Source organism: Thunnus albacares, chromosome 18, assembly GCF_914725855.1.
Source record: "Thunnus albacares chromosome 18, fThuAlb1.1, whole genome shotgun sequence".
NCBI lineage: Eukaryota > Metazoa > Chordata > Actinopteri > Scombriformes > Scombridae > Thunnus > Thunnus albacares.
The window spans coordinates 4,001,939-4,026,683 of record NC_058123.1 but is presented as its reverse complement, the minus strand read 5'-3'; the positions used below and the strand labels follow the sequence as shown (position 1 = coordinate 4,026,683).

The 24,745-nt window shown below is 39.8% G+C and overlaps 1 protein-coding gene across 5 annotated transcripts in view; it reads right to left on the bottom strand.

Annotated features, from left to right (window-relative positions):
- Positions 1-16,528, bottom strand: part of LOC122968035 (seizure 6-like protein) — a 31,976-nt gene extending 15,448 nt beyond the window's left edge. For 4 of the 5 annotated variants that reach the window (XM_044332959.1, XM_044332960.1, XM_044332961.1 and 1 more), the window contains exons 1-8: positions 16,343-16,528; positions 14,482-14,621; positions 11,539-11,734; positions 8,944-9,129; positions 8,103-8,274; positions 6,406-6,572; positions 5,236-5,430; positions 3,871-4,009 (exon numbers count right to left, since the gene is read on the bottom strand). In XM_044332959.1, the coding sequence (XP_044188894.1) occupies positions 3,871-4,009; positions 5,236-5,430; positions 6,406-6,572; positions 8,103-8,274; positions 8,944-9,129; positions 11,539-11,734; positions 14,482-14,621; positions 16,343-16,442 (1,295 nt within the window). In that variant the 5' untranslated portion in view covers positions 16,443-16,528. Of the gene's footprint in view, positions 1-3,870; positions 4,010-5,235; positions 5,431-6,405; positions 6,573-8,102; positions 8,275-8,943; positions 9,130-11,538; positions 11,889-14,481; positions 14,622-16,342 lie in introns of those variants that run through there. The other variant, XM_044332963.1, reaches the window with a different exon arrangement.
- Between the last annotated feature and the right edge of the window lie 8,217 nt (positions 16,529-24,745).

Below are 24,745 nucleotides of genomic sequence, written 5' to 3'. Positions count from 1 at the left end.
GGAAGCCAGTGTAAAGTCTGAGAACTGGACTGATGTGATCCACTCTCTTACTGAGGACAGAATCAGCTGCAGGTGTCTGATTGAGTTTTTAGAGAGACTTGTAAAGTCGAGTCCACTGAAGATAAACTTATGGACACGTTTTTCGAAATTCTGGTTAGACAAGGTGATTGATTAATGGTTTTTTTAATGTTAGCAATTGAAGCTGACCACTGACTTTTAATTATTCTTTGGCTGCAAAAACAATTATTTCAGTTTTATTTTTGTTTAATTAGAGAAAAGTTTGGCACATCCAATCCTTCATTTGTTTGATGCACTTACTCAGTGCTTGTATGGGACCACAGTCATCTCGTAATATCTTTATATAAATCTGTGTGTCATCTACATAATTATGGTAAGATACTTTGTTTTCCATACTTTGAGCTAGTGGTAACACAGACATCAAATAGAAGAGGCCCCAGAATAGAGCCTTGGGGAATTCCACACTCCATTTTTGTCCACTCACACACATAATTAGCAATCAACACAAAGTAGTCCCTGTCCTTTAAATTGGATTCAAACCAGTTTAGCAATGAGCTAGAAAGTCCTACTCAGATTTCTGGTCTGTTTGTCATCTGCATAATTATGGTACGATATTTTGTTAATTTCAATAATATGTGCTAGTAGATGCTGAACAGAAGACGCCCCAGAATGGAGCCTGGGGGAACTCCGTGTAATTTTTGTAAACTCGGATGTGTAGTTACCAATCAACACAAAGTAGTCGTGGGTACTAAGCCAGAAGGTCCTACCCAGATTTCCAGTCGGTCTTTTAATATGATTTATAGTATTTCTTATACACTTGTTTACTTCCAGTTGTTTCTTACTTTGAAACAAAACAAAACAAAACAAAAAACTTGTACTTAGTTAGCTAGCCTACTTGAAAATTTGTGACACAGCTCCTTTGAGTCACTGTTCTCTAATGCATGATTGTCTTGTAAGTCACTTTGAAAAAAAAGTCAGCCAAATGACAAAATGAAAATGTAAAATGTAAATTTGGTATGTTCTAGATCGACAGAAGATGCCCCAGAATAGAGCCTTGGGGAACTCCACATGCTATTTTTGTACTCCCAAATGTGTAGTCCTACCCAGATTTCCAGTCTGTTTAGTAAGATGTTCTAATCTAATAGATTTAATCATACTAAGACTGAAATGTCGCCACTATCTGTGTTTATGTGGATATCATTCAAGACCTTTACAAGAGCAGTCTCGGTACTGTGTTGTGGTCGAAATCCTGACGGGGAAAAAATCACAACAGTTGCTCAGAAAACAGGCAGGGATAAGAAACAGGCAGAGAGAGGAGTAAAGCCAGTAGTATCAGTTCAGGACAAGTTATGATGACTCAGAGTGCAGTCATGTCAACAGCCAATTGCGTGGGAGACAAGATGACCTCAAAGGCTAAATGCTGCATTCATCTACAGGCCAAGTGTTTAACATTCTGTAAACACAGCCATGTGTTAATTGCCCTAGAGACATTTGTTTCACCACACCACAGAGGCGTCTGTTTTCAAGGTTTTGAAAATTGAAATATCTGTAAATATAATACGTGATTTTTCCCCAAAGCCTATAATTAGGTTTCAAGTAATTAGATCCGTGCTGGCAGGGAGTTTAGTTAATAATAGTAGTAATAATGCACTTAATTTGTGCTGCACTTTTCATTTGCAGTGAATCTCAAAGTGCTACAGCATTAAAAACATATTATATTTAGAGTTAAGATGAAAAAGCCTCCCTGAATTAGAGTTTTTAAGCCTTTTTGAAAAGAGTCTAGGGTCTGTGCAGCTCTCAGATGGTTGGGAAGGCTGTTCCACAAGTGTGGTGCAGCAGAGCAGAAGGCTCCATCCCCATGGTGCACAGCTTAGTACTAGGCCCCCATGGTGTGGAGCTTAGTGCTGGGAGCCCGCAGGAACAAGCTGCTGGCAGATCTGAGGCTGTGAGTGGAGGTTTTTTGGTATGATCAGTTCCTGTAGGTAGGGAGGTGCATGTCTGTTGATGGATTTATATGTAAGTAGCAGGACTTTGTAGGGAGAAGGGGAGCCAGTGAAATGAAAACAGAATTGGTGCTATATAGTTTGTGTTTTCACGCTCTCATCAGGATCCTGGCAGCGCTGTTCTGAATGCACCGGAGCTTCTGGATGCTGCTGCCAGGGATCCCTGTGAAGAGCACATTGCAGTAGTCCAGTCTTCAGGAGATAAAGGCGAGTTTCTCTGTAATTGACAGGGTTAAATAGAAAAAGGGATGCATCTAATCATCTGACAATCCCTCAACGGTTTCTGGCAGTAAAATAAAGCAGTGCAAAGACAGTTAACGAGCAACACACCAGTAACAATTAAGAAATATTGCAAAAATAAGACCTATATTGTCCCCTTCTGATCTTGAACAATTAATCCACAAATTCATTTTCTCCCTGTTAGAGTACTATAACTCTCTCAACTCCTGCTTCAGTCAGTCTGCTCTAAAACATTCACAGTTAGTCCAAAATGAAGCAGCCAGACTTCTTACCAGAACCAGCCGTACGTCCCTTATTACCCCTGCTCTGGCTTCCCCCCCCATTGGTTTCCTGTATAATTCAGAATCAACTACAAGATCCTGCTGATTACACATAAAGCACTCCGTGACTTCGCTCCTCGCTACATCTCTGACCTCCTCGTTTCTCGTTCCACTTCTCGACCTGTACAATCCTCAATCTCTGCCTTGTATTCATCCCCAGAACAAATTGCGAAACAAAAGGTGATGGTGCATTTGCAGTCTTAGCCCCAACTCTGTGGAATCATCCTCCACAATCTATTAGATCTGTTTTAAACAGCTCCTAAAAACCCATTTATATCTATAGACCTCCCTTCCTGTTCCCATGTCTCAGTTCATTTCAGTTTGTTCGGTTTCTCTCTGTGCCATTTCATATTCTATATTGTAAATTACACTATTTTGTTAATCTATTTGTTTGTAATTTTGCATGTGTATGTATTTGTGAAGCAATTTGTAACTGTGTGTCTTAAAAAGTGCTACATAAATAAAGCTTTACTTACTCAGTTTCTTACACCCTGTCCATTAACAACCTGACCTTTTGTTAATGTTATTGACACTATGTAAAGTGAATGATGTTCATAATGTTAGCTGCATTAGATCAAATGTGCTTTATGGTCGATTGCATTCGTTTGTTGCTTGTTTTTATAGCTTCAAATGTTCTGATTCGAGCATGTGTGTATGTGATGGGAGTGTTTTTTTTTCTTTGATTTTGACTTTACTGGTGGTTTGGTGGTAATTTCGTTATCTGTACTTATATGCTGATGAGCTGTTTGCTTTGACTGATAAACTGATTAATGGCTTAATGTTATATGATAAGAAACACACAGACTGCCTCGATCTTAACTGGGATTCTCTCATTTATCTACAAACAAACGTATGCCATCAGAATTAATTTAAAAGATGCTATAATCAAATGAAAAAACTTCTACAAATACAGTTTTTTTTTCTGAGACATGAATCTGGAGTCTTCACATGCACAACATCAAAGATTCAATCCAGCAGTAAAAGTCGCTGGTTTTGCTCTGGCACAGGCCAGTGAAAGCACAGAATCAAGATGAGGGCAAAAATATCAACAGCCTCATAAAAACTGCAGCGGTACTCTTGTCAGCATGCTCTCTAATGTTGTCTAGTTTTGAATTAATGGTTCAGTATGAGCAGGAATACAGAAATATCAACAGGCAGCCGAGGTGCTGGGCCCCTCACTGAGCCTCCCTGCATACTGATAACATCTAGTTCTTTGTTGGACCAAAGTTTGGATCGAAGTTTTGAAGTAAATGAGTCTGTGTGTGTGTGTGTGTTGGTGCTTTTCTCACAGTTGTACGTCGAGCAGCACACGTTTGTCCTCCCCGACGTGTATCCTCCAGCTGCAGTCTTCCCCCTCTCCGTACCATTCTGGCCAGTTTGGAGACAGAATCACTCCTCCTGGACCAGTCAGGTCTCCTCCACACTGTGCTGCAGAGAGACACAGGGAGGACGAGTTGAAGAAATGAGGAAAAAGAGACACTTCTTTGCTTTCTTGCCGAGAGTTAAAGATGAGAATACCGTTAGCATTGTCCTGTCTCTACGGTAAATGTGAAGCTTTGCAGCCGGTTAGCTTAGCATCTTTGGATTAAACAAACAAGATATAACACTTTAATTAGTGAGCTTTAGAGGTGCTAGTAGGTGGATTTTGTTATATCTGGACAGAGCTAGGCTAGCTGTTGTTTCTAGTCTTTATGCTAAACTAAGTTAAGCTAACCCGCTGCTAGCTGTAGCTCCATATTTAGCGGTGGTAGCAATCTTCCCAAAATGTTGAACTATATATATATATATATATATAGTTCAGAAAGTGGCATTGGGCTTCATGCAAGATCCAACAGATTATTTCTTAAGAGGCACATACAAGCGATTTATGAAAATATTCAACAATTTTCTCATGTTTAGAATTTCCTCTCAAGAAAAAATAGTCATGTATTTCCCCACAGGCAGATAAACACCTGTCTGAGATAAGAATTATAAAAGTTTATGGACTTAGAGACATTAAATTGGGCTTTATCCATTCAGTGTACGCCTGGCTTCAGTAAGACTTCATGCCAAACCATTTCTTTTTTTTAATTTCTGTCACAATACCGTTCAGCAATTACAGCGCTGACAGCTATAGCAGTATTTTTTCATTTTTATGCCTAATACCTCTCATGACACGGCTGCATTGTGAAGTTCTTCTTGGGGAACATTTCTGTGAATGAAACTTGCTTCTAAATGGAGCAGAACAGGGAGCCTTATGTAATATGTAGATGGTATATTGAAGGTGAATATCCTGGTACAACGAGCAATATTAGTGCATATTATTTTTTGGTCTTGTTGTGTGTGTGCGGTTTCTCTGTTTGTATGTCTGAACTTTAGATTTTTATATGTATTTCATGTATAAATGATAGTAGGGATGCTGCTGAGTCTGTCTGGAGATAAATGCTTTGTGATGCAGCGAACAATTTCCTTTTGGGGACAATAACGTATATCTTATCTCATCTTATTCATCATGTTCAAACGAGCAATTTACGACAAGTTTAAGGTAAGAGAGTTTGCTGAATCCGACTCAGAACAATTCAAGCAAACCTCACAGACAAAAGTAAGAGGTTATAAAGATATGAAAACGCTCTTGCGTGAGGCCCATTATCTCCGTTTCCTGTCCTCAGTTTTACCTTTGCATAGCGGCTCTGTGTCATTCCAGTACGGATCCCTCGCGCTGATGCACTCAATAACAGGCGGGCCTTGTTCTAGGGAGTGGCCCGGGTCACAGGTGAACTGAACCACAGCTCCGACCCCGTACAACGGGTCAGAGGTTGTGAAGTTTCCGTTCTGGAGGTACGGCTCGTAGCAGTGGCCGCGCTCAAATGCTGCAGAGGAAAATGAGAGAGGACAGACAGAAGGATCAGTACACTTAAAGGACGAGCTCACAGTTTTTCAGTCAGGAGCCTAAATGAACATTAAAATGGGTTTTTCTTGCTGTAAGTGATGTGGGACAAAATCCACAGTCCTCCTTCTGTGCAAAAAATGTATTTAAAAGTTTATCTGAAGCTAATATGAAGCTTCAGCGTCCAAATGAGTCAAATCAAGTAGATATCTTTCAACGTTACAGTCTTTTTAGTGCCAAAGTCCCTCTTTTTGTTACTGCAGCTCAACAGGGAAACACAAAGAGGGAATTTGATGCTAAAAAGACTGTAAATGTGTCAGATATCCACTTGATATGACTAACTCAGACTGCTGAAGCCTTATATAAGCTTCACATCGACTTTTAAATGCATTTTTGTACAAAATGTGGATTTTGGCCTCCATCACTTCCATTGAAAGCACATTTGAAGGGGATCTTTTAATAGCCGATATGAAAAACCTCTTTCACTGTTCATATAGACACCTGACTGTTGTTTTAAGACACACATTGAAAAATTGTGAAGCTGTCCTTTAACAATATATTACAAAATGCATTTTCATCCATAGACTGTAATGCCAAAATGATTCATAGCATTTGCTTTGAAAAAAATGTAATCAGACATTGTTCATAAATCTTCTTTTCACTTGCAATGATGGTTCTTCTTCTCTTTACTGATGAGGATAAATGTTTTGGAAGAGATCTATCCATCCCTCCACAATCTGATGTTGCCAAAAACTCTGAAAGCTCAGATTACATTGGACAACCGGCGCACTTCCTCACAATTCAGCCAATATCGACTTGGCAGTGCACAAAGTAAACAGAAACACAGAGCCCTGCAATCTTCTCAGGAATGGAGGAGCTTGTTTACATGATTATACGGTAATTCTAGAACGACGTGTTTTATTTTTGTGTGCAATTATATCTACTAGTGGATTTGTACCTTCATAGCGGATGTTGAATCCCGTGTTGTGGTTGGGCTGATCGGTGATGAACTGGATCCTTACGGCCGGACCCTCGCTGATCACTCCCTCGAAGGGTATCTGTCCACCCCGACCGGAGTCGAACAGCACCACAGAACCGGCGTCCAGGCCGCTCCACAACACCAGCCTGCGAGGATTGGAAAGACTGAGTGTGTGAAAGTGAAAACCTGCAAGAGAGCTCTTCATAAAAATCCCAGATCAAAAGCAGACAGTTGTTGACAGTTGACAGCTGTTGGAGGCTCTGTGGCAACCTGGAAAGAAAAGACAAGTTTTCTGGAGTTGCACTGAACTAAAGCCTTTCTGAGATATGTCACTCCAAACGACATGATGTACCAATAGAGAACAAGGAAGAACATTTTGCTTATAGCAAGAAAAAAACATCTATAATAAGAAGTTGGTGTAAAGCTGATCTGACAATGAAGAAGCTTGTTCAGGAAATGTATTCAGTGATAAAAATGACATATTTCCTGAGTCTTAAATCTGCATTAACTAATTTTTTACAGTTTGAGAGCAACAGAAAGTAGCTATAAACACAACACTGACACATCATCAGCTTTTAAGTTGATGTGTTGAACTTGTTAGTAAACAGTTGCTTATTTCCACATCCAGCAGTTATGGAGCAACATTATCATTCATTTGGAGTCAGACGTCTGTAGCTCCTCATCTCTGCTGGAGGCTAACAGCTCCAGGCTACATTAGCCGCCACTAGCATAACACACCCAAACCTTCAACTGAACTGTTGGCAGTAGAGTTGCATTGTGGGTAATGTAGGTGCCAGATTTTGATGAGGCAGAAGAATGTGTGGGGGAAAAAGACGACATCTCTTGTTCTGCTGCATTGATTTTTATCCTTCTTTTAAAAAAAACTGTCCATCATGAGTCCGACAACGTTATACAAGAGCAGAGCTAAAACACTGGAGGAATATTTTAAAGTTGCAGACCGTAAAACCAAAACAATTAGCTGAAAGATGCTAAAACACAGAGGAGCACAAGGAGCAACGACTTACACATTACACATATTTGATCTCTTGTAAATATAAAAATATTGATAATAGCAGCTTTCGAGTAAGTATTTTTTACAGGAATTGGATAATTAATATGAGGTGAGATGCCCAACAAGTATCTTAACAGTTTAAATATGGAATAACTGGAGAGGAGTACTGTCTTAACAACTATTTGTTCTATGTTTTATTCATTTTGTGCGACTGTCACATGTTGTTGTTTCCAGATATGAATGGAAATGGTAAATGTGCTACATTTATATAGCGCCTTCCTAGTCCTCGGACCACTCAAAGAGCTTTAAAAACAAGCCAACATTCACCCATGCACACACACTGATGGCAGATGCCGCCATGCGAAGCGCCAACATGCTCATCAGGAGGAGTTTCTAATGCTTATTCACACACACACTAACACACCACTGGCACAGCCTCCGGGAGCAATGTTCAGTTCAGTATCTTGCCCAAGGACACTTCGATATGCGGACTGGAGGAACCGGGGGATCAAACCGCCAATCTTCCCAATTAGTGGACGACCCCCAGCTGTGGTTCAGCGTGGGTAGGGTGCCTCCGTATGAAAACCCAACAAAATCAAAGTATAAATAAGAAAGTGAAAACTGTTCACCGCTGTCTTAAACGCTCAAAGAAGTGCGCTCTGACCTGTCAGTGGGTCCCAGGGCCAGTCTCTCCAGGTGGAGGTGCAGCCTCTGGTCCTTGGGTGCCTCCAGGGACCAGGAACAGGAGCGGTCCTGGGTGGCGTTGGGTCCATGGTGGGGAGAAGGTGACAGCACTCTTCCTACTGTAGCATTCTTCACTGTACCGCCACAAAGAGCTGCAGAGAAGAAGTCAACTTAGTCAACTTTTATTCAATCAAATGTTATTATTTAAAGTCCTTTTTATTATTGTAATATATCATGAAAGTTGTTCTAAGTTGACAAATTATTCTTATTTTTCACTTTCACTGCATTTTGGGAATAAAAACTAACAAAAACAACACGTTGAGGTTCGTTTTACAACATGAACAAGAAGTCCTTCAAGCGTTCAGGGGAATAGAGAATATGAACTAGGGCTGAAATGGTTATCAATGAATTGATTAGTCAATCTCTGAAAGATGATTCTGCAACTATTTTCATAATTGATTATAACTGTTTAAGTCATTTTTGAGCATAAATGCTGATGCGTTACCTCGTTTAGGAAAACTGTGATAAGCAGTTTTTAACATTTGATAGACCAAATGATACATCATATTAATTTAATTGCAGCACTAATTTGAACATTTCCATGATAGCTGGGACATCTGCTGAGAATGATCATGTGATACGATCAAAAGCTCCAGAACAGAAACTGAGAGAACCTTGTGGTGAGATTATTTTGCCAAATAAATGACATTTACATCAAATCAAATCAACTCATTCATTCACATCAAAATTCTGGTCAAGATTTTCTGGTGTCACAAAGACCAAAAAACCCAAAGAAGACACCATCAACGATAAACACCGACCCCTGCAGCTGGGCTCCTTGCCGCTCCACACCGGCAGGGAGGCGTTGATGCAGGTGAGCAGCGGCTCCCCCTGCAGGTGGTAGCCCATGTGGCAGTGAAAGCGGGCGGTGCCTCCAGGCAGCAGGTCCAGCACCGACACCTCCCCAAAGTGAGGCCTCTTCGGCAGGGAACAGCTCAGCCTGAAGACTAAACACAGAGGAGGACGCAGGGAGGAATAAGAGTCAAATACAGAACCAATAACACGTTGTTTGTGTTGCTATTACTGCTGTTATTAGTATTTTTTCTGTAAGTACTGCTTCTGCTATAACAACTACTGTAATGATACTTCAGCTGCTACTTCTACAATAAATACTACGGTATTAACACTACTATCATTACTGCTACAGTGAAAGTTTGCAAAATACATAAAAATTAAAAATTTAAAAGGCATTACAGCATTTAAAGACATGAAAAATAACACAAACTGGACTCGACTCAAAAATGTGTTTTTCTTCTTCTTGTTCCGTCGGTTCAGTTTGAGCTTCGCTGTGCAGAATGATGTATGTGTTCAGTATTATTAAAACACTGTTTCTTATTCATTATTAAAATGGTTTTAATGAGGTTGAAGTTTTAAAATAAAAAGGTTATTTCTTTGAATATGTATTCAAGAGTGGAAGCGAATGACCTTCAAACTTTCTGTTTGCAGCTGAGAACATGCAAGTTATTTGTATTATTTATAATTATTATGTGATCTTGTTATTCTGATACCATCTGGCCAGTTATTACATTTATTTCACTGTGACTGTGAAATGATTCTATATTATATTATTATTATTATTATTATTATTTAGGACGTTTACAGTGATCAAAAAGCCTGAGACAGACTCATTCCTATAAAAATGCTGTTTAAATAATTTTCTTATAGTAATCAAGTAGTTTGCTCACAGTTTTCATTTTGGGTCTTTTCATACATGATAACATATGGAAAAAAATGATAAAAGTACGATCATTCTATTTGTTTTTACTTTACTCCCATGATACATGTATGATATGTACTCAGCGGCTGCGGCACCATTATATCCTCGTAGTAACTCATCTGCTTCCTGCTGGTTACCTGAAGCCGCAGCTGGATACACATTGAAATCATGACGGGAAAAAGAAAAAGGAAAAAGTCATTTTCTATCAATGAAACACGTCGTCTCCTCGAAGCTGGTGACAAACTGACAAAAACGAGCCGACGAGATGCAGGAGGGACGAAACGAGCGTTTAAACAGCTGCTGAAGCTGCTTGTTTCATTTCTTTATATTCATGTAATAAATATATAAATGTTAATTAGATGTTAATCTGTGTGAGAAATTAAGAAAAAGAAAAAAGATTGATGTGATCACTCTAAGTGGTTTCCAGCATGTAAGAGTCAAACACATAAGCAATAACATGTTGTTTGTGTTACTATTACTGCTGTTATTACTATTTTTTTTACTGCTTCTATTATAATAACAACTACTGTAATTATACTTCAGCTGTTACTTCTACAGTAAATATGACTCTATACTATCATTACTGCTACAGTGAATGTTTGCAAAATACATGAGAATAATTTAAAAGGCATTACAGCGTTTAAAGACATGAAAAATAACACAAAAAAATGAAAATGTGTTTTTTCTTCTTGTTCCGTCGGTTCAGTTTGAGCTCCACTGTGCAGAATGATGTATGTGTTCAGTATTATTAAAACACTGTTTCTTATTCATTATTAAAATGGTTTTAATGAGGTTGAGGTTTTAAAAAAAAGGTTATTTCTTTGAATATGTATTCAAGAGTGGAAGCAAATGACCTTCAAACTTTCTGTTTGCAGCCAAGAACATACAAGTTATTTGTATTATTTATAATTATTATGTGATCTTGTTATTCTGATACCATCTGGCCAGTTATTACATTTATTTCACTGTGACTGTGAAATTATTATTGAATTTCAGTCGTTTTTGAAGGATTTGGAAATTATTTCTTATCTATTTGAATGATCGTTTGAGAAATCAAATATCCATAGTTCTACTTTAATTGAACAATCTTAATAGTGACAATATTTCAAGCATATTTATGTTATCTGTGTTGCTTTTTATTGTCTTAACGCTGTATTTTTACACCTCATCTTGGCCGTAAGACATTTTAATCTCATTATTACTCGTGTTTTATTCTCCTAACTGGTGATGTAAAAGGATTAGATGGCTGTGATTAATGGCACAGGTGGGTCTTAACACTCTGATGCTTCATCCTTTCCAGTTCTTGTCATATCCATTATGGGCTGGGACAGCCAAACACACACACACAACACAACACCACACACACACTCTATACAAACGCCCATATTCTCAGCCTCCTAATGAGATGAGAGCCAATTAATCAAAGCTCTAATCAGCTAATTCACACGACAGATTCAATCACAGTGCTAAGTGATTAGATGAGAAGATTTTTTGATTATGCAATTAGAATGTATAGAGTGTACAAACAGCCCCCTTCGGACCTTCTGAAGGATTCCTGTGTACAGCATGTTTATACGTATACATATTCATATCTGACATGTTCGTGTACGCTCGCTGGTGTCTGTGCACGTGGACTCACTCTGATAGTGCAGCTGGAAGATGCCCATGTTTCCCTCCAGCGTAGAGCAGTAGTAGACGGACAGAGTGTTGGTGGGACTGCGGATCACTTGACCTTCAACCAGCAGGGTCTGGTTGGCCAGGACCACCAGAGAACCTCGTGCGTCTACGCCCCTGATAGACAGCTGCTCGCCCTCCGACAGGTTCACGCTCTTCACCTGAACACACATGAGGGATGACGATGGATGAGTTACAAGACGAGAGGAAAAACGCTCCGGATTTTACTGAAATTCAGAATAATTAGTCCCCTTATTGCTTTGTTTCTTCAGAAAACGCAGTGATACATTATTAATTTTTAATTGACATTGTGGGTGTATGTGATGTGCTGTTGTGTGTAGCTTTGTATTTTGTATGGTGTCTTCTTTGTGGGTTTTTTTTTTTGCTTTGTACTGTTTGTTGTTGTGCTGTTGTATGTTTTGATTGTAATGGACTACAGATGCAAATTAGCTTCAAGCTAACTCTGGTGCATCTTTAATGTTTTTAATACTGCACACTGTCCTGTTCAGTAAATCAAACATAACTCAAGAACATCACATACATTAGAAGTGTTTTCTGGTCTGATGCACCTATCAGCAGGATGATATCTGATCCCAGTTTGTTCCTCTCGTGTATCAACATACATTCAGGTCAATTTCTCTAAAAGATAATTAACCGGCAATGATTGAAAAACCCACAAGGTCGTTTAAAAACACTTCTTCTAACTATTTGGATTAAAAAAATGATTCTGTCCGCTGACTGAGACAGAATATTTTTAATATCGTCACCTTCCTAAAATAACGGCTTAAGTCATTTTTTACCTAAATCATCTCCTCATGATGCCACCTCTAGTAAAATCACCTACATCCTCAGTTGAACAGATCACACGATTCTGCCCCTGTAGTATAACGGCCGATGTCAGGAGTGTGACTAAATCGTCATATTGCGTAGTTATTTAGTCTTTTTATTCAGTCTTGTTATTCAGCATTTTAGTCAGCTAAATAGCTAAGTCGAGTGTAAGTGATCGGCTTTCTGTTAACTCTTTTCTGCCTTTTAAACAATATTTAATCAGTTTTTGTCTCATTTTTTCCACATTACATGATCTAATTAAGAAGATTTGAATACCGTATTATAATCTAACAGCTAGAAATTATGTGTCTAACTAAAAAATGACAAAGGATCCTCTTTACTTTTGTGTTTTCATTTAATGAAAATCTCATTTGAACATAATATTAATAGTCATAACATCGTTTGACCGGTATTATAGTAGCCTGTTGTGCAGTGGCAGCTAGGGGTGCATGAACACCATGATGATTTTTTTTTGTGTTTTCTGAGAAACCTGAAATAATAACTTAGGCCATTATTTTAGGAAGGTGACGATATGTTTGTTCAGAAACGGCTCCAGAAGATAAATAACAGCGATCATGTTTTCACTCCCAGGAGAGTAGTTCTGTGTACAGCAGACGCCACTGAGCATGTGCAGGAATGCAGGTTTTCTTAACAGAGCTACTCTAGCTTGTTGTGCTACATATCACAACCTCTTGACTTTGTACTACATTATACATCCTAAAGAACTTTAGTGCAAAGTCAAGAGGTTGTGAGATGTAGCACAACAAGCTAGCGAAGCTGTAAACATGTCACCTAGTGCAGCGATGTGACTCACTGATGTGTTTTTAATAGTTTTTGGACAACAACAGATACACACACGACACTAAACTATGGAAACGGAGCTTCACAATAAAGGTAAATTATTAGGCAGACGTTTAAATGAGGATGTGTGAACAGCAACTTATTGTTCTGTTGTTGAATCCTTCTTCCTAGCATAAGAGCAACATTAACTCTTGGTTTGAAGCAGGAAATAACTCGAGACTCCAAAATGTGTGGTTGTTGTCTCATTTTAGAGGGAAACAGAATTGATATTGTCAGTGACTCTGGTAATGTTTGAAATCCCTCTGCCGCACCAATAAAACTGCCAGTTGCAGTGAACTGAAATTGGATTTTGTGTGTGTGTGTGTGTGTGTGTATGTGTGTGTGTGTGTGTGTTGTGTACCAGGTATTACTCATGGTGTGGGGACATAAATCTGTTTACACAATCACATTGCAGGACTCGCCTCCCTTTTGGGGACAAAAAAAACATAAAATTACAACTTATACATATGTGATGTGTAAACGTGAAGCCTCGGTGGAGACATCTTTTGAATTTAACAACATTTACATAGATTCTACATTTTTAAATGAGAGAGAAGGACGAAGGAAGAATTGTTTACTAGTAAACTGATCTTTTTTTTTTTGACAAACCATATCCAACATAAATTATGAATAAAAGCAGACTGTTTTCATATAGCTTACAACATATGTGGAGGGAATCTTTAATGATTCAGTCTTTCACTGTCCGAGGAAACACAAAGAGGGAATTTGATGCAATAAAGACTGTAAATGTGTCAGATATCCACTTGATATGAAGCCTCATATAAGCTTCACAGCAACTATTAAATGCATTTTTGCACACTGTGGATTTTGTCCCCCGTCATTTACATTGTAAGGTCATTATGAAGGGATCTTCTAATGGTCAGTATGAACAGGAGGGATGATTACAGCAAGAAAAACATGTGTCAATGTTCATTTAAAACATTGTAAATATGTCCTTTAAGATGAAAGTCAGGGTTAGCGTTATGGTAAATCAATGTAATTTCCTCTGAAGTGATGGAAACATGACTTAGTGAGCAGCAGCAGTACCATCAGCTGCCACTAGGAGGCAGAGTTCAACCTGGGAATCAGAAGCATCCACACGGTCAAAACAGACAATAATAATAACAAACTTAGTGCATCAGGATTAGCAGTGACTCTGCTCACAGTGAGTGATGCTTTAACTGCAGTCCAGCTGTGTGTGTGTGTGTGTGTTTGTTACTGTCATGCAGCTGAGGCCTACCTGCAGCTCCACGCCGTAGCCGGTGTACACGGTCACCGTGTAGGTGCAGTGTAACATGGTGCCATCGGGCAGAGGAGGGTCATCAGAAGAGTCTATGTATCCCTCCGGGTCGGAGAAATTCACCACACAGCTCGACACAGCTGAGGAGAGAGCAGAGGAGTTTATTTTTTTCTTTTCTCCTTATTTATTTTTTCTCTCTCTCTCTCTCTCTCAAGCCTGTCTTGTAATCCCTTTAATGTGAGAAACCCACTGAAAATCCCTGCTGTGTATAATTAATGACGGAAATTACAGGGATCAGAACGACTACACAGCAGAAACACAGCGAGGCAAGAACTGGTTGCTGTTAACAGTGAAATAAATAATCACACTCTGTTTTCTTCTGAAGAGTTTTTAAGATCAGTGTTCAGATTCTTTAATCAAGTACATGGAGTAAAATTACACTGCAAAAATATGTACAATTACTCAGGAACTGTACTTAAGTACAATTTTGAAGAACATTAATTGAGTATTTTAAATCTTATGCTGCTTTATATTTATACCTCACTAGACTTCAGTAGGAAATATTGTTCTTTTAATTCCACTACATTTATTTAACAGCTGAAATTACTGGTTACTTGTTTGCAGATTAAGATTTAACAAACAAACATGAGCGTCTTATAAAATATGATGCATCGTTATAGACTGAACTAGCCAGCAGTATATAAATTAATTAAAACCAGCTCCATCGCAGCCTGCTACAACATTCTGCTTACATATTGATGCATCATTCATAATAACCCAAATAATAAAATATTTGTAATATTTACACTCACAGTAGCAACTTCTCTGCAGAATGAGCACATTTACTTTTGATGCTTTAGGTGCATTTCGCTGATAATAAAAGGGAACATTTCATGCTTTTTGTGATTTTCTGTTATTTTTTTATACTGTTATGATGTCAAAGTTGCAAAACTTGAGATGAATTTATGTAGAATTGTTGCCTGCAAGTCAAAAGTCAGGGCTTCAACTTGCTCTGAAGGCTTCATTTACGACGTTTTTTTTCTACCTTGCTGACGAGTTGACGTCGGTCTGTAGTCTTGGTTGCTAAGGTTGTTGCTAAGGTTCTAAGGATCATGGTTTGGGTTTTAACTTTATGTTTAGGTTACCAGACGATTGTTGTCGTGGTTTTTAAAAGACAGTGTTGACTCGTGGCTGGAAACGGGAAACAAACACTGATCTACGTGAACTTTGTCGTCATCCCGATTTCCTTCTTTGCTCCTGTTATAATCACTTTGGCCACTAGAGGGCGCTGTCACTGGAAATGTACGAATTTTGTGAAACGTTAAAGTTTTGCAGGTATTCGGTCAAACAGTGAACCAAAGTACTGCAAAAATTTAAATTTTGAGCTGATGATGGCGGCGATAAGGCATTTTGATGATCGATTAATCGTTTGGAGTCATTCTTTAAGAAAAAAATAAAGACAAATTCTCTGGTTCCAGCTCCTCAGATGTGAATATTCTCTGGTTTCTTTAGTCGTCTATGACAGTGAACTGAACATATATTTGGGTTGTGGACTGTGGGTCGGGACAAAAGAAGACATTGGAGGACGTCATCTTGGGCTTTGGGAGACAGTGATCTCATTTTCTGACATTTTATGGAGCAAACAACCGAAAGATCAATTGTTAATAGTTGTTGATTTATTTCAGTCTGGACCAACATGGTGGACATCTGTAGGGCAGCTAACATGGCTGGAAACTGCAATATTAATCTCTGTAATGTAGCAGATATAAAGTAAGTACAAGTACCTCAAATTGTACTTAAGTGCAGTACTTGAGTAAATGTGCTTAGTTATGTTCCACTGCTGTTTGCATACTACTCATACCTGATGAAAGTGTTCCTGTCTCTGTGTCTACATCCTGCATCGCGCCCACAGTGGTGCTCTCAGCCTCCTGCTCAGGTGTGTGTGTCTGTGTGTGAGGCATCTGGTAGTGTGTGTCTGTGGGAGGAGGCTCAGTTGGATCGCTGCCTCGGCCTGACACTGCAGCGGATGCCGGGGGTTTTACCCTCCTCAGTAATCCCCCGCTTTGATGCTCCAGGGAATGACTTCCAGGGAGGGAGCTGACGCTGAGTCCTCTGCCCAGAAGAGGGAGCAGGTTCTGGGGCAGAGCGGAGGGGAGGATGTCCCCTTTCTGGGAGACGAGTCGTCCCTTTTGAGCCAACACCGACTGTAGCAAACCTCCGGCCACGGCGCTGGAGCTTCTGCCTTTGGGGTTGCCTTCCTTTGTGCTCCCCGGTGTCACCACTGGAGGCTGGGTGGAGGGGGCGCCGGCTGTGGGGACTGCTTTATCTGAAAAGAGTGGAAAACAAGGGGGTGGATCATTTCAACTGGCAGGAAAGGAAAAGTGGAAAAAAAAAAAAAAGGCCCTGGGAGTCCGGCTCTGGGTGGTTCTGTCACTGTCCTGCTAGTCTTATCAGGAGTGGGGTTATCTAGCCTGCACAGCCAAAGCTACCTCCACTTTTCACTTACAGGCACACACACACACACACACACAGACACACACAATAAGACAGTGTAGTGGGGAGACAGGGCAGTTAAGCATGACAGGAGCTGAGCGAAGAGGAGGATAGGGAGGAGGAGGAGGAGGAGGAGGAAAGTGGAAATGCATAGACAGGCAAACCGCTCTGCCGTGCATGCTAAAATGCCATCTCCAGCAGCTTAGTTCAAAAACAGCACAGACCAGCATTTACACACACACACACACACACACATTCACATACTTCAGTGTCCACCCTCACAACCAGCAGCCAAACATACACTCCAGCTGAGAAACCGCTCATGGTGCAGCCTCACACTAATCTACATTTGAGTGTCATTTACACACTCCTCTAAGCGAAAACCACGCAGGCCAAAGGAGCAACGCTGCTGTTGTTTTTATCAAGCAGGAAATAAGTCAGAGGGGGGAAAATATCCTCTGGTTGTTGTCAACAACAACGACAAACGCTTTCCTGTTTTTGCTGGGGTTTTTGTTTTTTGTTTCATTTTAAGACAGAAAATAAATAACCTTTCTTTTGGTTTCTGGATATACCTGCATCACACTCAGTGTGTCAAACCGCCATCATCAAGAAACTCATTTCAGTTTCACAGCTTGCAGTTATTTAGGCAGCTACTCAACAGCAGATGTTGACACACACACACACACACACACACACACGCTAATCTTCTAAAGACACTGAAAAATGTTTGCTGGTGTTGCGGCTCTGCTCTATAGTGTCGCTTTTGATGTAAGTTATTTAAAGTGAATTGGACAGAGTATCGCACTAATTATGGTGATGTAAACACATAACATGAACAACCCTTTTTGATTTGGCTATCAAACAATTTTCACCTCATTTACATACATGAGGAGGAGCAGTTTTCAATATAATGCACTCCAGTACACCACCACCACCATCACCACCACCACCACCTCAATAATAAACATAAAGTAAAAATTATCACCTTTCTGACAATGTCAACAAAAACTGAACATGTAGAAGCTTTGTTAAAGTAGAATTTATGGCATATATGTACAGTACCAGTATATATACAGGACCAGTATATATACAATACCAGTATATATACAGTACCGGTATATATACACAGAACCAGTATATATACAGGACCAGTATATATATACAGTACCAGTATATATACAGTACCGGTATATATACAGGACCAGTATATAAACAGTACCAGTATATATACAGTACCAGTATATATACAGTACCGGTATATATACACAGAACCAGTATATATACAGCACAAGTATATATACAGTGCCAGTATATATACAGGACCAGTATATATACAGGACCAGTATATATACAGTACCAGTATATATACAGGACCAGTATATATACAGGACCAGTATATATACAGTACCAGTATATATACAGTACCAGTATATATACAGGACCAGTATATATACAGTTCCAGTATATATACAGGACCAGTATATATATACAGTACCAGTATATATACAGGACCAGTATATATACAGGACCAGTCAAAGGTGTATGGACAAGAGTTTCTGAATCTTTTGGATTTTTGAGATATTTCTGAAGTGACTGAAGGATGTTTTTGGTGATTTCGCTAATGTGTGAATTAAAATTTAAGTCTGCATCATTAGTAACTCCCAGCTCAAGCTCTGTTATTCTCTTTTAAAGCTTATTATCTGTGTTTTATTATTCTTGTAACTGTTTTTATTCATTCTACTTGTTGCTTGATTTTTCTGACTTTATATATATATATATATATATGTCTTTGTGTGTGTGTGTGCTGGTCATGTGGTTCTCTCTTAAACACAGATCTTGATTTCAATGAGACTGCTATAGGCCTATACTGCTGGGGGACTTCCCATGATGCACCTCCTCCTCTCCATCTGTATGCATTCATGTAACATCAATGCATGTCACTAACTTGGCTTCTTCCCCAGAGTTTTTTTGTGCTTTCTCATCTTGCAGGAAACCCTGGGATGCAGGCCGAGCCCTCGCTGTCCTGTTGGCATCCTTCCCCGGCTGTTGCTACTTATTGTTATTGTTATGATTGTTGTTATTCTGTCTCCCCCCCCCCCCCCCCCCCCTTTCCCTCTCTCTTTCTCTCTCTGCAAACCCAACCGGTCAAAGCAGATGGCCGCCCACCAAGAGCCGGGTTCTGCTTGAGGTTTCTACCCATTAAAGGGGAGTTTTTCCTTACTGCTGTCGCCAAGTGCTGCTATAAGTAGCGCTATATAAATAAAAATTGATTGATTGATTGATTGATATAGCAATTTTAGGGCTGCTGATGATGCTAATGATGAAATCTCAGGAACGTTCACCTCCTCATGAACAGGTGACGTTCGTCAGGCTGAAACGAGCGATTTACGACAAGTTTGAGCAGTTAAGAGAGTTTGTTGAACGTGATTTGGAACAGAGTTGTAGGAGAAGAGTATGAAAATGTTCTTGCATGAGACCCGTCGCGTGACAGCTTGAACCAGCGACAGACCGAACCGCGGCCGTATGAACGGTACGTATGGGACGTGCATTTAGCTCAGGAGCTGAACCGAACAAAATAATTTGAATCACCAAAAGTGATTCATAACTTCCACCTCTATTACCGGTTTGGAGGTACAGGAATCTCTGCACGGCTGAATACTTTGGGTGAACCGACCTCTTTAGATTAAAGAAGAGAGTTTGTTGCCTGAGCAGCACATTTGCGGTTTGTTAGCTTTATAGTGTCGACAGAACCTCAGTGAAAGTCATCGGTGGCTGAAAATCCTTTGTCCTTAATTGGTCTCCAGTGTGTCTATGTGTGTGTGTGTGTGTGTGTGCATTTGCATTCACTGAGCCTCTGTTTTGTTGTTGCACTCATCCCAGTTACCTTATTTATAGCAGGAGGGTCATCATCTGACTTTGAACCATCGCAACAGTGATGCGTTATCAGAGAGGCACGTTGAATACAGATAGATCGCTTGATAAGAGGAATTATTATGAGCTCTTTAAGTTAAAGTGTGGCCTCCGGATTGATCCAACTATAAAAATACACCCATATTTCTTTAATTAGAAATCAATAGTAAATGTTTTGTGAGGTCCACAGTCTTTACGGTTGAGTTTAAAAAGCTTCTCGACATGCTGTGTAATTAATTTCCTGTCATGTGTCAGAGAAGAGGTGTTGACAGCTTCCAGAGCTGCGCTGCTACCTGAGTCCTTCAGTCACCAGGTGAATAATTAAAGTCCAGATGTTGTGAAGCCTATTAAAGAACAGATTGTTTTTATAACCAATTTCCCTCCATCACGGTTTTCAAGGTTAATGTGCGCTGTTTAGTTCCTCTGAGGAGACGACAATAGACATGTTGACGAGGGCTGACAGACGTCTGGTATTTTCTGAGTTTTGTTTGATGGGAACTTGCTGTGACATTCGCTATTGTGACAGTTTGATGAGGACATTCAGCTCACTGAAAAGATTTCACACAGTGTGCAGATAAGACTGAAAAAATGAGTGATTTCATTAAAAAAATAATGAAGACGATGAACCGATGGAGCAAATAAATGACCTTAAAGCTCAGATGTATCTTATTGGACGACGTCAACGACTGGGTTCTGTTTGGTTTGTTTGAGGGAATTGAATCTTTACATCTTATTTTTCGAGTGCTAAACGAGATCAATGAGTTTGCAGATTTTTAATCCACCCTAGGAAACTGCAGCACCTTCAGTCAGAGGGGAGAAAATAATCTGTGAAAACAGCCGCTGCTTGTTTTCCACCAAAACTGCTGGAAATGCAGCATTGATACGTCTCGCAGAAAAGCAACAACAACAAAAAAACAAGCCACACACACACATACACACACACGGGGGCGAGGAGGAATGATAATGCAGCAAAATAATAGTGAACGTTGGGCAGAAAAGGTTGTGAGACACTGAACTGTGACGAGAAAAGAGCCACAGAGCAGAAAAAGCTAATAAAGAGGGACTTTCAACATGGCTGCAATGACGAAGCTCCTGTAAGTACTGACAGAAAGCTACATACAGTAACCCTCCCGCCTGTGTGTCAAAAATAACTACAATCTAGATCACAATCTGGAAACATCTGTTTGGGGCCTCAGAGAGTTGTCAAAATTGGGACCATGTACGACTTGTTTCCAGCCCATCGTCTTACAGCAGCTATAATCTCTATTTTTATTATACTAATGTCTGAGCTGTCAGTGTGTAATGTGTTGGTCGTGTCTCGTAGTGATGAACCTACAGAGAATTATCAGTGACTCTGCAGCTCCTCTCGGCTTTACGGAGCTTTAAAGTGAGTTTCAGCTCATTGTTTATCTGTCTGGCTGCAACTTTACTGTTTTGGTTCACTCTCAGCGCTCTCTTAGTGTCGTTTTCAGACACAGCAGGCAGCTGTTTTCAGAGAAAAAGCTCTAAAAAGCCGCTGTACACTACCTGCTCAGCACCAAACAGCAAACAGACACAGTTAGCTGTGGGCTAGCTGGTGAACATAGCGGAGCATTTAGCAGTCTTTTTTCCCCACATATTCTTCTGCCTTACCTAAATCTGGCACCTACATTACCCACAATGCAACTCTACTGCCAACAGTTCAGTTGAAGGTTTGGGTGTGTTATGCTAGTAGCGGCTAATGTAGCCTGGAGCTGCTAGCCTCCAGCAGAGATGAGGAGGTACAGAAGTCTGATAACCTCACTTCTTTCTAACTTTTATTACTTTTCAAACTTGTAGTCTTCAGCCCCAACCGACACTGACTCAAGTGACATCACTTGAGGCAATTTATCAGATTTCCCCTTTAACTGTTTTGGTTCAGTCCAACGGCTCTCATCAATGTTGTTTCCAGCATAAAAGCTCTAAAAAGCCACTGTACACTACCTGCTCAGCGCCAAATGGCAAACAGACACAGTTAGCTGTAGACTAGCTGGTGAACATAGTGGAGCATTTAGCAGCTAAAGAGCCAGATATTTCCCTCAGGAGTTGGTGGAGAGTAAAAACAGAAGCTAAAAGAGAGTGAATATTGGACTTACATTCACCAGGTGGACAGAAACACGACTCCACATGAATGATAATGTTTCAGATGAAAACAAATGGACAGAAAATGAATTCATACATGTTTAACGTCCTGAGTTAAATGGATAGTTTGACATTTTGCAGGATATCTGAGAAGTCTTTATAGTCCTTGGATTCAGTTCTGTCAAAAAAAGGCCTTAGAAGGTTTTAAAAGTCATAAGAAAAAAAAACATTTCACATGTTTTTTTTTACTAAAAATACACCCTCAGCTTCGACAGTTGAGGAGCAGTCAGTTTCTTCAAGATAAAAACAGGGTAGCCATCCTGATCTTAAAGAAAGCAATGTGCCAGAATGTTGACATGTAGAACATAAAATGATAAAGATTGCATCTGAGTTGTGAGTGAACAGCTTCCCCTCCTCTCTGTAGTATGTGTTCAATCAACAGCACACTCTAAACAGAGCTGAACATCCTCAGCATTGCTTGTCCAGACAGAGAAGATATAAGACTTATTTTTTGTTGCAGCTGTCACAACAGATTGGATTGTTTGGAGACTCTCAGAATCAATAAAACTGTCTAGGTACTCTTCTGATGTTCTGAAACGGGCACAACTGTCCTGATTATCATGAGCTACAGTGCATGCTCCCAGGTTCTACAAAAACCCTTGTCAAGCAGCAGCACGTGGTTCCCTTTCATCCTTTCTTTGTGACGGAGAGGTCACACAGGTATGTCTGCACCGTGGGGAGTCCCCACACAACTTATTCCACAGGCCTTTGAAACATCAGACATCAAGGCTTTCCCCAAACAAAAAAGCGTATCTTCAGAGTAGCTGTCAGCTCGTGATGGTACAGTGACCTTTCACATCTGCCCCTGCAGACAGTTTTAAGTCATGTGTACAAATGGTCAACGGTAAGGACCGGACCCTGACAGATTATCACCAGACTGATGGTCACCTTTAAATAGACAGTCGAGCACGCAGATTAAAAGTAAAGCTAGAAGTTTCACTTTCAATATGAAGTATTTGCTCTTATAATTCAATAATTTTATTCACTTCATCAAGTGTCTTCAGTAGAAAGCATTAATGTTGATGAGCTGGTAGATAAAGGTTAAAACTCTCAGGTCACCGTAGTTATTATGTCCTCCATGGCTCCTTCTACATAACCATATAAAGAAAATACAATTTTAAAGCACAGGAACCTAAAGAGTAAGGCTGGTGTTATTGAAAATATTGAAAATAACACCAAAAAAATCCAGATGTAGTGCAAAATTTTAACAGAAATTTCAGAAAATCAGTTTTAAAGAATGCTAAATGAATGTGCATTTCCATCCACTACTGTTGTGCAAATATTAATAGTTGAGCACATCAAAGTAAACAGTTGGTGGCGCTGATTCTCCTATCGAGTGCAGCAAAGAAGATGAAGGTGCAACATGATAACGCAATTAACAGAGTGACAGTCAAAGCTGAAGCGATGGAAAACGTGAAGCATATCCTGGTGATGGAGAACATGATGGACGGCTTTGTGTCAGTTATACAGACATGTATCGAGCGCCGCCCAGAGACGAAGAAGAGAACAGACAGTGAAAAACGTCTGCCGCCATGTTTCGTCTCTCCAGCGGGCCGAAAGCGTCAAGGACATTTAAGTCACATGCTTCCTGTACGTCATCAGTTATATTCATCACGCTTTGTCACATTTTGCTTTTATGGATAGATCAACTTTTCCACCTCATCCAAGTGTAAAAACGTCCCAGTGTTTCCGCTCACGTTTTTATGCACAAATTGAAAAAGCATAAAAAAAAGGAGGATGGAAACCGAACTAATAACACCATTAAAGCATAAATCTAACTGTTGTGTTTGTCTGCATGTAACATGTGTCAGAAAGGTTTTTCTCCATTTTTAAAGGTTTTTTTTTAAACAATATCCTTAATGTTACCGAACATTGTCTTTGAATTTGTCGATTTGTGTAGTCAGTTTTATTAAAACGAGCGAATGGTCTTTTAGATTCTTGAAGACGTTTCTTCTCTCATCCAAAAGGTTTTTTTCATTTCTTCTCTCAGGTATTTAACCCCTGTGGGGGGCGTTTACACCTCATTTCACCTCGGTCGTTCAGGGTCCTTATAATCGACTCTCTAACGACCGTCACATGACAGACAAGAGGACTAACGACCCACATGTGACCTCAACAACCCTGAAGGCGTAAACGACCCCGCAGAGGTTAAAGACCTGAGACCTGACACCAGTCAGTCAGAGCCCAAGAAGCCTTTTGAATGAAAATGTCATCAAGGATCTTAACACTCTGAACACTTTTGGATACACAATGACCAGTCTGACAGAGAATCTTCACAGTCTCTACCAGACATCGTGTTACCTTCTCCTCCAAAGTTTTTATGTCCACAGGCTTGTACCTTCAACTTTTTATCAAAGAACCAGATGTTTTCTAATTTAGTTGTTCAGTTTTTGTACTGATGATTCATCATGTTGAGTTTCATGCTGATCCAAACTGTAGAAGTGCTCAAACTTTGAGTCACCAACATTTTCTATGGAGAAAAATTAATGGGATTTTTATGACTGGAACCAGGAGTGTCCCAAAATAAGTCCTCCCTCTTGGAAATGTTATTTGAAGTACTGGTTCAAAGTCACAGTTTGATCATTTGTGCAAATTCCTTTAAGTGCAAACATTAAAGTATTTTGATTTCTTGTATAACTGCCACAATAGTGCATTATCGTACACTTGCACGCCTTGGAATTGGGACACAACTCTGGTATCT